The following is a 14,118-nucleotide window of genomic DNA, read 5'->3' on the forward strand; positions in this document are numbered from 1 at the left end:
GTCTGCCACATACAGCAACAGGTCGTCCGCATACAGCGACACCCGATGTTGCTCTCCCCCTCGGACCAGTCCCCTCCATTTCCTGGACTCCCTTAGTGCCATGGCCAGAGGCTCAATTGCCAATGCAAACAACAAGGGGGACAGGACCCTGCCTCGTCCCTCGGTACAGCCGAAAGTACTCCGACCTCCGCCGATTCGTAGCCGCACTCGCCACCGGGGCTCTATATAGCAACCTGACCCAGCTAATGAACCACTCTCCGAACCCAAACCTCCGCAGCACTTCCCAAAGATATTCCCACTTCACCCGGTCGAAGGCCTTCTCCGCGTCCATAGCTGCCACTACCTCCGCTTCTCCCTCCACTGAGGGCATCATAATCACATTGAGGAGCCTCCGCACATTAGTGTTTAGCTGCCTGCCCTTTACAAATCCCGTCTGGTCCTCATGTATCACACCCGGGACACAGTCCTCAATTCTCGTAGTCAGCACTATTGCCAGCAACTTAGCATCCACATTGAGGAGCGAGATCGGTCTATACGACCCACATTGCAGTGGGTCCTTGTCCCGCTTCAGGATCAGAGAGATCAGCGCCCCGGACATTGTCAGGGGCAAGGTCCCCCCCTCCCTTGCCTTATTGAAAGTCCTCACTAGCAACGGGCCTAGCAGGTCCAAGTATTTCCTGTAAAACGCGACCGGGAACCCATCTGGCCCCGGGGCCTTTCCCGCCTGCATGCTCCCCAATCCTTTAACCAGCTCCTCCAGCCCAATTGGCGCCCCTAAACCAGGCACCTCCTGCTCCTCCACCCTCGGGAAGCTCAGCTGATCCAAAAATCGTCGCATCCCCTCTTCCCCCGCTGGGGGCTCAGATCTGTGCAGATCCCCATAGAAGTCCCTAAATATCTTGTTTATTCTCACCGCACTCCGCACCGTATTCCCTCCGCTGTGCTTAACTCCACCTATCTCACTCGCTGCCTCCCTCTTACGAAGCTGGTGTGCCAGCATCCGGCTTGCCTTCTCCCCATACTCATACGTCGCCCCCTGCGCTTTCCTCCACTGTGCCTCTGCTTTCCCTGTGGTCAAGAGGTCAAACACCGTCTGGGGGTTCCGCCGCTCCCAGACTTGTCCCTTCTCGGGGGCCTCTGCATATCTCCTGTCCACCCTTAAAATCTCCCCCACCAACCTCTCCCTGCCCTCTCTCTTCTCCCTGTGGGCCCTGATGGAGATTAACTCTCCCCTGACCACCGCCTTCAGCACCTCCCACACTACCCCCACCTGCACCTCCCCGTTGTCGTTGGCCTCCAAATATCTTTCAATGCACCCTCGCAGCCGCCCGCACACCACCTCATCTGCCAATAATCCCACATCAAGACGCCACAGCGGGCACTGGTCCCTCTCCTCTCCTAACTCCAGCACCACCCAGTGCGGGGCGTGGTCTGAGATGGCTATGGCCGAATACTCCGTTCCCTCCACTCTCGGGATTAGCGCCCTACTCAAAATAAAAAAATCTATCCGGGAGTAGGCTCTATGGACGTGGGAAAAGAATGAAAATTCCCTGGCCAAAGGCCTGACAAACCTCCATGGATCCACTTCCCCATCTGGTCCATAAACCCCCTAAGGACCTTGGCCGCAGCCGTCTTCTTACCCGTCTTGGACCTAGAGCGATCCAGTGCTGGGTCCAGCACCGTGTTGAAATCCCCCCCCATTATCAAGCTTCCTACCTCCAGGTCCGGGATCCGACCCAGCATGTGCTTCATAAATCCGGCATCATCCCAGTTCGGGGCATACAAGTTTACCAGTACCACCCGCGCCCCCTGCAACCTACCGCTCACCATCACATATCGACCTCCATTATCCACTACAATATTCATTGCCTCAAACGACACCCACTTCTCCACCAGTATTGCAACCCCTCTGTTCTTCGCATCCAGCCCTGAATGGAATACCTGTCCTAACCATCCCTTTCCCAGCCTAACCTGATCTGCCACCTTCAAATGTGTCTCCTGGAGCATAACCACGTCCCTTTAAGTGCGTGAACACCGGGGCCCTCTTGACCGGCCCGTTCAGGCCCCTCACATTCCAAGTTGTCAGCCGGATTGGGGGGGCTGCTCACCCTCACACCCCCCGCACCGACTAGCCATCTCCTTTTCTAGGCCAGCCACGTGCCCGTGCCTCCCGCACCCTCCAGTCCCCCAGATGGCAGATCCCCGCCCACCTGTCCTACTTCCAGCTCCCCTTTGGCCAATGCAGCAGCAACCCTATAGCCCCCTCTCCCCCCCCTTTTGCTCCCCCCATAACACTCCCGTAAGTCAGCTGACTCCTGCTGACCCCGGCCTCTCCTGCCATTCCATCGACCCCCCCCCCCAGTGTGAGAATCCCCCCTCCCCCTCCGGCAGTCAGTGTGCGCTCCTCTCCAGCACCGCCCATCCCTCGCCGGCCCCCACCCCCGTCCTTCCCTAGCGCAGGAAAAAGCCCGCGCTTTCCTGAGCTGGCCCCGCTCCCTCTGGCACAGCTCCTTTTGCGGCCTTACTCTAATTCCCCATTCCCTGGCCTCCACTCCCCCTCTTCCTTCGTGGGGGTCTGTCCCTCCAACACCGACGCCCACGCTCTCCCAGTCTCCCCATCAGATCCCTTCACCCATCCCCACCCAGCACCCAAACCAAAGGAACATTCCCTAAACGTAATAAACACCATATCCACAGTGAACATCCTCCCACAACAAACCCTCAATTCAAGTCCAACTTTTCAGTCCGTATAAAGCTCCATGCCTCATCAGGCATTTCGAAATAGTGGTGCCGATCCTGGAACGTGACCCTCAATCGCGCTGGCTGCAGAATACAGAACTTCACCCCCTTCCGATGGAGCACTGCCTTGGCCCGATTGAAACCAACTCTCTTCTTAGCCACCTCTGCACTCCAATCCTGGTAGATTCGAATCTCCGTGTTCTCCCACCTGCTGCTCCGCTCTTTCTTGGCCCATCTCAGGACACACTCTCTGTCCATAAAGCGGTGAAACCTCACCACTACAGCCCATGGCGGCTCGTTGGCCTTGGGTCTCCTCGCTAGGACCTGGTGAGCCCCATCTAACTCCAGGGGACTCGGTAAGGCTCCCGCACCCATCAGCGAATTGAGCATCGTGCTCACATATGCCCCAGCATCGGGCCCTCCACTCCTTCAAGGAGACCCAGAATCCGAAGATTCTTCCTCCTTGACCTATTCTCCAGGTCCTCAAATCTTTCCGCCCACCTCTTGTGCAGCGCCTCGTGCGCCTTCACCTTCACCGCCAGGCACAAGATCTCGTCCTCATTCTCCGAGGCTTTTTGCCGCACCTCCCGGATCGCCGCACCTTGGGCCTTCTGGGACGCCACTAGCTTCTCAATCGCCGCCTTCATTGGCGCCAGCATTTCGGTTTTCAGCTCCTCAAAGCAGCATTTAAGAAACCCCTGCTGCTCCTGCGACCACTGCGCCCATGCTGCTTGGTCTCCACCCGCCGCCATCTTGTTTTTCCTCCCTCGCACTTTTCGCTGCTCCAAGATCACTTTTTTCACCGCTCCACTCCTGGTCCAATCCATATAATGTCGGGGGGACCTTGCGGTCACCTTCCCACACTGGAAGCAGTCGAACAATTGCCGTTGGGGCCCCTCTATAGAGCCCAAAAATCCGCTCCCGGCGGGAGCTGCCGAACGTGCGACCTACCTAGGCATAGCCGCAACTCGAAGTCCAGACTCCTATTTATTGACTGCAGCTCCGCCTTCAACATCATAATCCCAGCCAAGCTCATATCAAAGCTCCAAAACCTACGACTTGGCTCCCCACTCTACAACTGGATCCTCGACTTTCTGGCCCATAGATCATAGTAAGAATAAACAACAACAACTCCTCCACGATAGTCCGCAATACCGGGGCCCCGCAAGGCTGCGTACCTAGCCCCCTACTATACTCCCTACACATACATGACTGTGGCAAAATTGGCTCCAACTCCACCTACAAACTTGCTGACGACACGACCATAGTGGGTTGGATCTTGAACAACGACGAGTCAGAATAAACGGGGAAATAGAGAACCTAGTGAAGTGGTGTAACAACAACAATCTCTCTCTCAATACCAGCAAAACTATTGACTTCAGAAAGCAAAGTATTGTACACACTCCTGTCTGCATCAACGCAGCCGAGGTTGAAATGGTTGACAGCTTCAAATTTATAGGTATGCACAACATCAAAAGTCTGTCCTGGTCCACCCACCTCGACACTACCACCAAAAAAGCACAATAGTACCTATAATTCCTCAGGAAACTAAGGAAATTTGGCATGTCCACAGTGAATCTTACCAACTTTTACAGGTGCACCACAGAAAGCATCCTATCTGGCTGCATCACAGCCTGATAGGACTGGGGGCATTCTGGCTAAGTTTGCCGATGATACAAAGATAGGTGGAGGGGCAGGTAGTATGGAGGAGGTGGGGAGGCTCCAGAAAGATTTAGACAGTTTAGGAGAGTGGTCCAAGAAATGGCTGATGAAATTCAACGTGGGCAAGTGCGAGGTCTTGCACTTTGGAAAAAAGAATAGAGGCATGGACTATTTTCTAAACGGTGACAAAATTCATAATGCTGAAGTGCAAAGGGACTTGGGAGTCCTAGTCCAGGATTCTCTAAAGGTAAACTTGCAGGTCGAGTCCATAATTAAGAAAGCAAATGCAATGTTGTCATTCATCTCAAGAGGCTTGGAATATAAAAGCAGGGATGTACTTCTGAAGCTTTATAAACCATTAGTTAGGCCCCATTTAGAATACTGTGAGCAATCTTGGGCCTCACACCTCAAGAAGGACATACTGGCACTGGAGCGGGTCCAGCGGAGATTCACACGGATGATCCCAGGAATGGTAGGCCTAACATACGATGAACGTCTGAGGATCCTGGGATTATATTCATTGGAGTTTAGGAGGTTGAGGGGAGATCTAATAGAAACTTACAAGATAATAATGGCTTAGATAGGGTGGATGTAGGGAAGTTGTTTCCATTAGCAGGGGAGACTAGGACCCGGGGGCACAGCCTTAGAATAAAAGGGAGTCACTTTAGAACAGAGATGAGGAGAAATTTCTTCAGCCAGAGAGTGGTGGGTCTGTGGAATTCATTGCCACAGAGGGCGGTGGAGGCAGGGACGTTGAGTGTCTTTAAGACAGAAGTTGATAAATTCTTGATTTCTCGAGGAATTAAGGGCTCTGGAGAGAGAGCAGGTAAATGGAGTTGAAATCAGCCATGATTGAATGGTGGAGTGGAGTGGAGTGGAATGGCCTTACTTCTGCTCCTATGTCTTATGGTCTTATATGGCAACTGCTCAGCCCAGTCTTCAGAGAGTCGTGCACACCGCCCAGTCCATCATACAAACCCGCCTCCCATCCATTGACTCTATCTCCACCTCCCGCTGCCTTGGGAAAGTGGGCAGCATAATCAAACACCCCTCTCACCTGGCTTACTCACTCTTCCAACTTCTTCCATCGGGCAGCAGATAAAAAGTCTGAGAACACGCACAAACAGATTCAAAAATAGCTTCGTCCCCGCGGTTACCAGACTCCTAAACAACCCTATTATGGACTGATCTGATTAATACTACACTCCTGTATGCGTCACCCAATGCCAGTGCCTATGTATTTACATTGAATACCTTGTGTTGCCCTATTATCTATTTTCTTTTCATGTACTAAATGATCTGTTTGAGCTGCACACAGAAAAATACTTTTCACTGTACCATGGTACATGTGACAATAAACAAATCCAAATTAACTTCCAGATGTTTGCCTTTGCAGTATTTTGCTAATAATAGAGAAATAAACCTACAATAGCCAATGAGTACTTTGCAAAATCTTTGCCATACTGCTTAAGCTGAGAGTTGGGCCAAGGAGATTATTTGCTGAGTTCTGCTTGCAGTCAACAGTTTTAGAAAATGCAATTCAAAGTCCTCAAGATCACTCACCTAGATTTAAACTTGGTTTGCCCCGAAGAAGCAATTTTAAACATTCCACTTTATCCATAATGCAGCAGTAATGTATAGCTGTGTTTCCTTTTGTAGTTGGTTTGTCCAGACTGCCACTGTATAAGAATATAAGAAAATGCCGATATAAATTGTTTGCTGTATCAAATGAACGTGATCTATATCGAAAAACATTAATCCTACAATTTTCACAGTCTTATATAGATTGCAGTGGGAGATGCGCTTTCTTTAGTTTCTTTCCTCTCACTACAAATCTTCCCCAATTGACAGGATATGTTTGGGGCGGCACGGTAGCATGGTGGTTAGCACAATTGCTTCACAGCTCCAGGGTCCCAGGTTCGATTCCCCGCTGGGTCACTGTCTGTGCGGAGTTTGCATGTTCTCCCCGTGTCTGCGTGGGTTTCCTCCGGGTGCTCCGGTTTCCTCCCACAGTCCAAAGATGTGCAGGTTAGGTGGATTGGTCGTGCTAAATTGCCCTTAGTGTCCAAAATTGCCCTTAGTGCTGGGTGGGGTTACTGGGTTATGGGGATAGGGTGGAGGTGTGGACTTGGGTAGGGTGCTCTTTCCAAGAGCCGGTGCAGACTCGATGGGCCGAATGGCCTCCTTCTGCTCTGTAAATTCTATGAATTTGTTGTGTCTATGATATACAAGGGACCTGCTTCCATATGTTCAACACTGAAATTTTTAATACTGCTCTATAACCAGACACTCAAAGCTATATCAGGACAGATAACCATTTTATATTCTAAAATTTAGTAATTTCTGTGGGAAACCTCCTCAATTAAGTATGGTTAAGAATGGGTACTCATCATCTGGAGAATCATGGGTACATACCTGGACCACGCTATTGGAAGCCATGATGTGGAGATGCCGTCGTTGGCCTGGGATGAGCACAGTAAGAAGTCTTACAACACCAGGTTAAAGTCACCTGAGAAAGGAGCAGTGATCTGAAAGCTAGTGATTCGAAACAAACCTGTTGGACTTTAACCTGGTGCTGTAAGGCTTCTTACTACGCTATTGGAAGTCAGCCCCCCAGACTTCAATATTTATATTAAAATTAATGTTTTAAAAATATATAAATTTGACCTACAGAAGTTCTAGGTATAAACCATCTATAATTTTTGGACAAAATCTGACAATTTTTTTTTTTTTTTTTACAGTAACTGATCATAAACTTGTAAACTATACTGATATAAACTGATTGTGGAGCTGCGCTTAACATTCCTTATTGACGGAAATAAGAAAGATTATGCAGTTATAATGAAATACAGAAAATCCAATGCGGGAGCTTAGAAATGGTTGAAGAAGCTGGTTTCCAAGGTAGGTGAATTGGCCACCCTAAATTAGCCGGTGCAGACTCGATGGGACGAATGGCCTCCTTTTGCACTGTAAATTCTATGATAATCTATTATTAATCTAGGACAAAGGTTCTGCACAACATCGTGGGCCGAGGGGCCTGTTCTGGGCTGTATTTTTCTATGTTCTATGTAAATTGCCCCTTAATTGGGAAAAAAGAATTGGATATTCTTAGGAATTTGAATTTCAGCTAGTATAAATGAATATAGGTGGTCTTGCTAAGCGCACAAAGTAAACAAGCACAATGACAGCAGCTTATCACTGAGCACATCTAGTCACAGAGTTTTAACGTGGGAATTTGGTGAGTGAGGAAAGGGGGAAACAGGTTAATGAATTGGTGAGTGACTATTTTATTCATTTATTATTCAAAATTCATGTAATTCATTAGTAATTGTCAGGTTCGATTCGTAATAGCAAGAGTTACTAGCAGTGGTAAAGCTCATTAGAAGGAGTGGGGTTTATTAATGAAAAGCTATTTAAGAGAATAATAATGATCACATAATGAAGATGGCAGGGAAGGTGATGCGTTGTGATTGCAGGGATTCCTGGATACCAGTGTGACGCAAGGCAAATATATTGTTATAAGTATCAGCTGCTTGAGGAGATTAATTGAGAGTTATTGAGCAGGGGGCCAATCTGTGGACACTGGGATGCATCAGGAAGGGAAACGTTACCTGGAGACTTTATTCTAGGAGGCGGTCACACCTCTTAGGTTAGTCAGCGGTCAGTGATAGGCTGGTGTGACTGCAAGTGACATAGGCAAGGGGATCGAGAAGGTAAGAGGAGGAGTCTCTGTCCTTGCAATCGTCCAATAGGTTTGAGGTTTTGACAGTTTGTGGGGATGGAAATGGGGGCTGCAGGCTGGATGAGCAAACTGATCATGCCACCATGGTACAGAAAGCTATTCAAGTGGGGAGAGTTAATATGAATGTAATGGTAGTAGGAGAGAGTATATTCAGGGGGATTGGCATACTTCACTGTAGTCAAGAGCGAGCCCAAATCACTGTGTTGCCAGCCCAGTACCAGGGTTCAGAACATGTTTGGGGCTAGGGAGGAATTTGCAATGGGAATGGGAGGATGCAGTTGTCGGTACCAATAGATAGACAGGATGAGGAAACGTGTTTTGCTTTGGGATTATGAGCAGTGAGAGACTAAATTAAAAAGCAGAACCTCAAGGGTAATAACTTTTGGGTTATTTCCTGAGCCACAAGCAAATTATTGTAGGATAATTAAGGTTAAAGAATAAGTGGCTCAAGACTGATGTGGAGAAATGCGTTTCAATTCATGGGACATTGGCACAAGTACTGGGGAAAGTGGGAGCTACAGCATTAAGACAGGTTTCACCTGAACCATGCTGGTACAAGTTCTTAAATTCAGAAGATATAGGAACAGAATTAGGCCATTTGGCCCATCGAGTCTGCTCCACCATTCGATCATGGCTGCTATGCTCCTCATCCCCATTCTCCTGCCTTCTCCCCATAACCCCCGATTATTCATATTAATCAAGAAATCCCCTGAAGTTGTCAAAAGGTGGTAGAGTGTCTGAAAAAGATTATAGACAGGTTAAATGAGCGGGCAAAAATTTGGCAGATGGAGCATATTGTGGGGAAATGTGACTTGTCCACTTAGGTGGGATGAACAGAAAAGCAATATACAATTTAAATGGAAAGAGATTGTAGAAAGCAGTGCGCAGAGTAATCTAGGTGCACTGATACTTGGAGGTTAGTATGCAAGTGCTGCAAATGATTAGGAAGGCAAATAGAGTGTTGGTGTTTTTTTCAAGGGGAGTAGTGAAGTGTTGCTGCAACTGTACAGGGCACTGGTGAGACCACATTTGGAATACTCTCTAAATAAGGAGATCAAATACAGTTTTGGTTTCCTTGTTGAAAAATATATATAATTGTGTTAGAAGTAGTACAGAGAGTTCACACGACCCATTCTTAGGATGAAGGGCTTATCCTATGAAGAAAGATTGAACAGGTTGCCTTATACCCATTGCAGCTTAGAAGAACAAGAGATGATCTTACTTAAACATACAAGATAGATGCTAGTTGGATGTTTCCACTTGCAGGGGAGACTATAACTAGGGGACACATCTTTAAAGTAAGAGGTTTCCCTTTTAAGATTGAGACTAGTATCCTCTTCCCCAAAAGCAGTGGAGGCTGGGTCGTTCAATTTATTCAAGGCAGAGCTAGACACATTTTTGTTAGGCAGGGAAGTTGAAGATTATAGGAGGCAAACAGGAAAGTGGAATTGAGACCTCAACTTATTGAATAGTGCAGCAGACTCGAAGGGTCAAATGGCCATCTAAATGCTAGAAATAAATCAATAATTTCAATATCCTACAAATAAAAGTGTTTTTAAAATATTATTTTTAGAAATAATTGATGGTATTAATGCAATATTTTGTTTGAGATCAGTAGAAACACTGTTGGAATACCTTTACAGTAGAATGCTTTTATTTCATATTTATGCAGTCCATTTTTAGTGCTTCTTAAACTGATAAATTATAAAGACTAACCAAAATATACACCATTCATTCCTGTGCCATGTCTCACTGGCATCTACAGCCATTTCCAATAAAACAGTTGAGTGTGAACAAACACATGGTTGGTAGGTTGTGTCTTTTTAAAAAATTGGCAGGTGATATTTTGTTAGGCTGAGGTTGATGGTACTCCATTATGAACAGATATCACAAAAACGATGTGCAATACACAGTGCCGAAGATTGCAGCGTGACTAAACTTATCAGTATGAGTTAAAGGAAGAAACAGGATACTAATGGTAGGCATAAGTGCTTCTTTTTTTTTTTTTTACCTGTTCTGTACAAGAAAGTCAACCAGGTGGAGTGAGGTCCGGTCAGCAGTTCGCACAGCTAGATGAAGCACTGTCTCCCCTGGCTCCTGTTTGTTCAATAAACAACCAGTGTGAATTTAAATTACAATAATTCACCTAATAACCACAAATAATGAGCTTTCCTGGTATTCGCATACAAAAGTTATATTGCAACAGTTGTTGACTCAAAACTGTAAATCAAAGCTGCATTTTTACTTGCATGGTTCCTAGGGATCCTTCACCTATGTTTTTAACATTCAACTTTTTTTAAAAGCTAGAATACACAGCAAGACTATTGTCTAGATGTGTAGGTATAAATAGCAGGGAAGCTGTCTGGAAAATGACAGAAGACACAGAAATGAAAGATGAAGTGAAGACTGAAGATTCAGACTGAAAATGACAAGAAAAAAAGGAACCAAATAGAAGCCACAAAAGGTTGCAATGCTTAAAAAAAACATGCAGCGTGCAAGTGGAGAGTGGCGAGTGTTGGGTTTTAATAATGATATAAAGGCACCAATCACTTTTAAGAGATTGTGTAAACATGTGATGAGATCATTTATTTAAACTAGGCACATGAAAAAATGCATACATAGGCAGAAAGCGTGAAGACATCAGCAGCAGATGTGTGCTCTGCTCAAAGGCAAAAGTGAAACCAAGACTGGATCGCATGACACACATCCCTTCCAGTGATGTCATTCCACTCTCCTTTAAAAGTATATTACAGCACCCCTCTCTATTTTTACATTCCACTCTCCTTTAAAAGTATATTACAGCAGCCCTCTCTATTTTTAAAGATACTTTCAAATTCCAAACAAGTATAACTATTTACAATACATGTTCATGTTTAATTACCATTACACACAAGTGTATAGGACTGACCAATAGGGGCTGGTTTAGCAAGGGGCTGGTTTAGCACAGGGCTAAATTGCTGGTTTTGAAAGCAGGCCAAGGCAGGCCAGCAGCACGGTTCAATTCCTGTACCAGCCTCCCCGAACAGACGCCGGAATGTGGCGACTAGGGATTTTTCCTAGTAACTTCATTTGAAGCCTACTTGTGACAATAAGCGATTTTCATTTCATTTCATATAGGAATCACTGAAGCAGAGAGATAATCTGCTGGTATGCTCAGATCTTCTAACGATAACCTTGTCTGGAAGTTCTTAAATTGCTCACAGTGATCTGTGGGGCTGTCATTCTTAGATGTTGTCCTGGTTTCATTCAGGATCTAGTCCTTGAGGCAACAGAACTGCATGGTGGTTGAAGGGCCAGAACGGATCCGAGTTGTCCTCTTTTATGACTCACCGTCACACATGTGTGTAATGACTTCCTAGGGCCAAGGTTCTGAACAAATTCTGGTCACTTTGGCTGATGGGATCCTGGAGGAAAACTTGACCCAATTGCAAACTTGACAATTTTGCACCCACATTTTTAATCTTGCATATTGGTCATCTTCTCTTGCAATTTTGAAGGTTGCTCTCTAGTTTCTGAGAGAGTAAATGGATAATAGGTAAATTGGTGCGCACTGGTCTGTCAAACATGAGCTCTACCAATGGTGCTATAGTTTCACTTGAAGGTGTGGCTCTCAGTTTTCAAGATGTAGATCTCGCTTGGTCTATCTACATGTGAGAATTAAGGATTCACCATTCTAATCATTTGTTCAACTAGGCTGTTAGAACCAAGGTAATGAGGAGAAGTAGTGTGATTGATATTGACTTCCCACACATATCCCAATTGCAAACTTGGCACCCACATTTTATCTTGCATGTTGGTCATATTCTCTTGCAATTTTGAAAGTTGCTCTCTAGTTTCTGAGAGTGTAAACAGGTAATAGTAGGTAGATTGGTGCGCACGATCTGCCAAACATGAGCTCTACCAGTAGTGCTTTTGTTGCACTTGAAGCTGTGGCTCTCAGTTTTCAAGGTGTAGATCTCGCTTGGTCTATCTACATTTCGGAATTAGAGATTTCACCATGTGAATCATTTGTTCAGCTCGACTGTTAGAACTAGGGTAATGAGAAAAGGGGTGTCATTGATATTCCACTTCACACATATCCTGAAATGGCTTACCAACAAATTGCACTGTTATATGTAATGACATCCTCTAGGCATATCAAATAAGCTGAAAATAATTCTTCAGGAGTATGTGTGCTTGGAGTATTGTGCAATTGTCAAATAATGAAGTACTTGGTAAAGCACTTGAAGATGATTATGAAGTCAGTGCCATGGACTTGAAAGAGATCGGATATGATTTTGGACCAACTTCATGTGGAATCATTGATTACTTGTGTTGACTTGGCATGTGCTCGTGACGTGCTTTGCACTTCACGAGGTCTATTTCAATGTTCATACCCAGCCAACAGACCATCTTCTTTGTGAATCTTCTCATCCGATCTATGCCCATATGTGAGTGATTAAGTTGTTGGAATATCAGGTCATATATTTGGTATGATGACCTACCTGCCTTCAAAAATTACTCACCGGGAGAAGCCGAGCTTGTCCCGAATAGGCCAAAATGATCTTGCGTGTTCGTTGACATGCTGAATTGAATCATGTCATCCTTCGATGAGGAGTTCCCAGATTCTGTGTAGAATCTTTCACCGTTTCTTCTTGTAGCTTCTGGCATTACATTGTGCTAAATGCACCAGATCTATTTGTAGAGTATCTTCAAATTCAATGTCAATGAAGTTCATTTGTACACCTAAGGATATATCTGTTGTTTTTGCTGGGTTAGGCCATCTGCTATGCTAAGTGTATCAAATATGACCATCAGATTACCTGGGTTGTACATAATCTCAAGTTATAATCTTGAATCTTGATCAAGTGCCATTGCAATCTGAGCGGTGCACAGGTCGATGGTTTTAGGTAAATCCTCTCCATTGGACAATATCACAATCCTTTTGCCAAATAGATAGGTATGAAAATGCATGATTCCAAACACTAAAGCAAATGTTTCCTGCCTGATAAGAGTTGGATTGTGTTACAGAAATGGTGTGTCAAATGCACCCGGTTTGCCTTTTTGTAGTTTGCATGCTCCCAGATCATTCAGTGAGGCATCGATCTCTATGGTCGTCTCCCTAGGATCATAAAATTGCAATGTTGATGTTGCTGATAATAACTTTTTCAATGCGTTGGCGAGGTATTGTGGTCTTCAGCCACATTCTTTCTCAACAATTCACTTAGAGGGGAAGTTTAAAAAAAAAAAAATTGGGTATGGAGACAGGAAAAAAGGCCAGGATTTTACGGCCTTTCCTGCCCGATGGGATATTACAGTCCTTCTGAAGTAAACAGCAATTTAAATGGCCATATCCGTCAGGCCAAGGGGTGGGCATGCCTTGGTGATGCCGTAAAACTCTAGCCTTTGAAGATCTTCCTTATCTTCAGGAGTTAGCAAAACTTTAATAACCCTGTAATTTACTTGGATTGGACAGATTCAAGCTCTGAACCAAAACTTGAAGAAGCTGATCTGCTGCACATTCTTGTTGCATTTTAGACTGGTGAAAACCAAACCTTCATTACGTGCAGCTTACATTAGCAAGTGCAGATTATGGTCATGGTCTTCCCACAACAGCTATGTCATTTGCGACAGATGCATCCTGGCACAGTGCACATAGTGCGATCCATGTGAGCTTGAAAGAGATCCTGGCTAACAGATGGCCCGAAAGGAACGCATTGAAAAAAAAAAAAAAACTTGAATGGGGTTCGAAATGTACTAAGCTCTTGGGCCTTCAGCATGAGATGCACTGACCAGCAGCCATGCTTGGCAGCAAGCTTCCAAGAAGATTTTTGAACTTGAAAATCTCTGCTTTAACTCTTCTAATATGGATACTTTGTTAGGACAATATTTTAGAGCTGCATTAAAATGTCGTGAATCAAGGCATACTCTCAATGATCCATCATTAATATGATGTATATGATTGAGGAGCACCAATCTGTGTGGTCCTGTACACT

General features: G+C 45.6%; 1 protein-coding gene across 3 annotated transcripts in view; it reads right to left on the reverse strand.

The window, feature by feature from the left end:
• Positions 1–14,118, reverse strand: part of LOC140385184 (arf-GAP with SH3 domain, ANK repeat and PH domain-containing protein 1-like) — a 414,311-nt gene that overhangs the window by 104,370 nt on the left and 295,823 nt on the right. For all 3 annotated transcript variants that reach the window (XM_072467067.1, XM_072467065.1, XM_072467066.1), the window contains exons 20-21: positions 10,155–10,240; positions 5,965–6,080 (exon numbers count right to left, since the gene is read on the reverse strand). In XM_072467067.1, the coding sequence (XP_072323168.1) occupies positions 5,965–6,080; positions 10,155–10,240 (202 nt within the window). The remainder of the gene's footprint in view (positions 1–5,964; positions 6,081–10,154; positions 10,241–14,118) is intronic.

The sequence above is a fragment of the Scyliorhinus torazame genome, chromosome 11 (assembly GCF_047496885.1).
Source record: "Scyliorhinus torazame isolate Kashiwa2021f chromosome 11, sScyTor2.1, whole genome shotgun sequence".
NCBI classification, from domain to species: domain Eukaryota; kingdom Metazoa; phylum Chordata; class Chondrichthyes; order Carcharhiniformes; family Scyliorhinidae; genus Scyliorhinus; species Scyliorhinus torazame.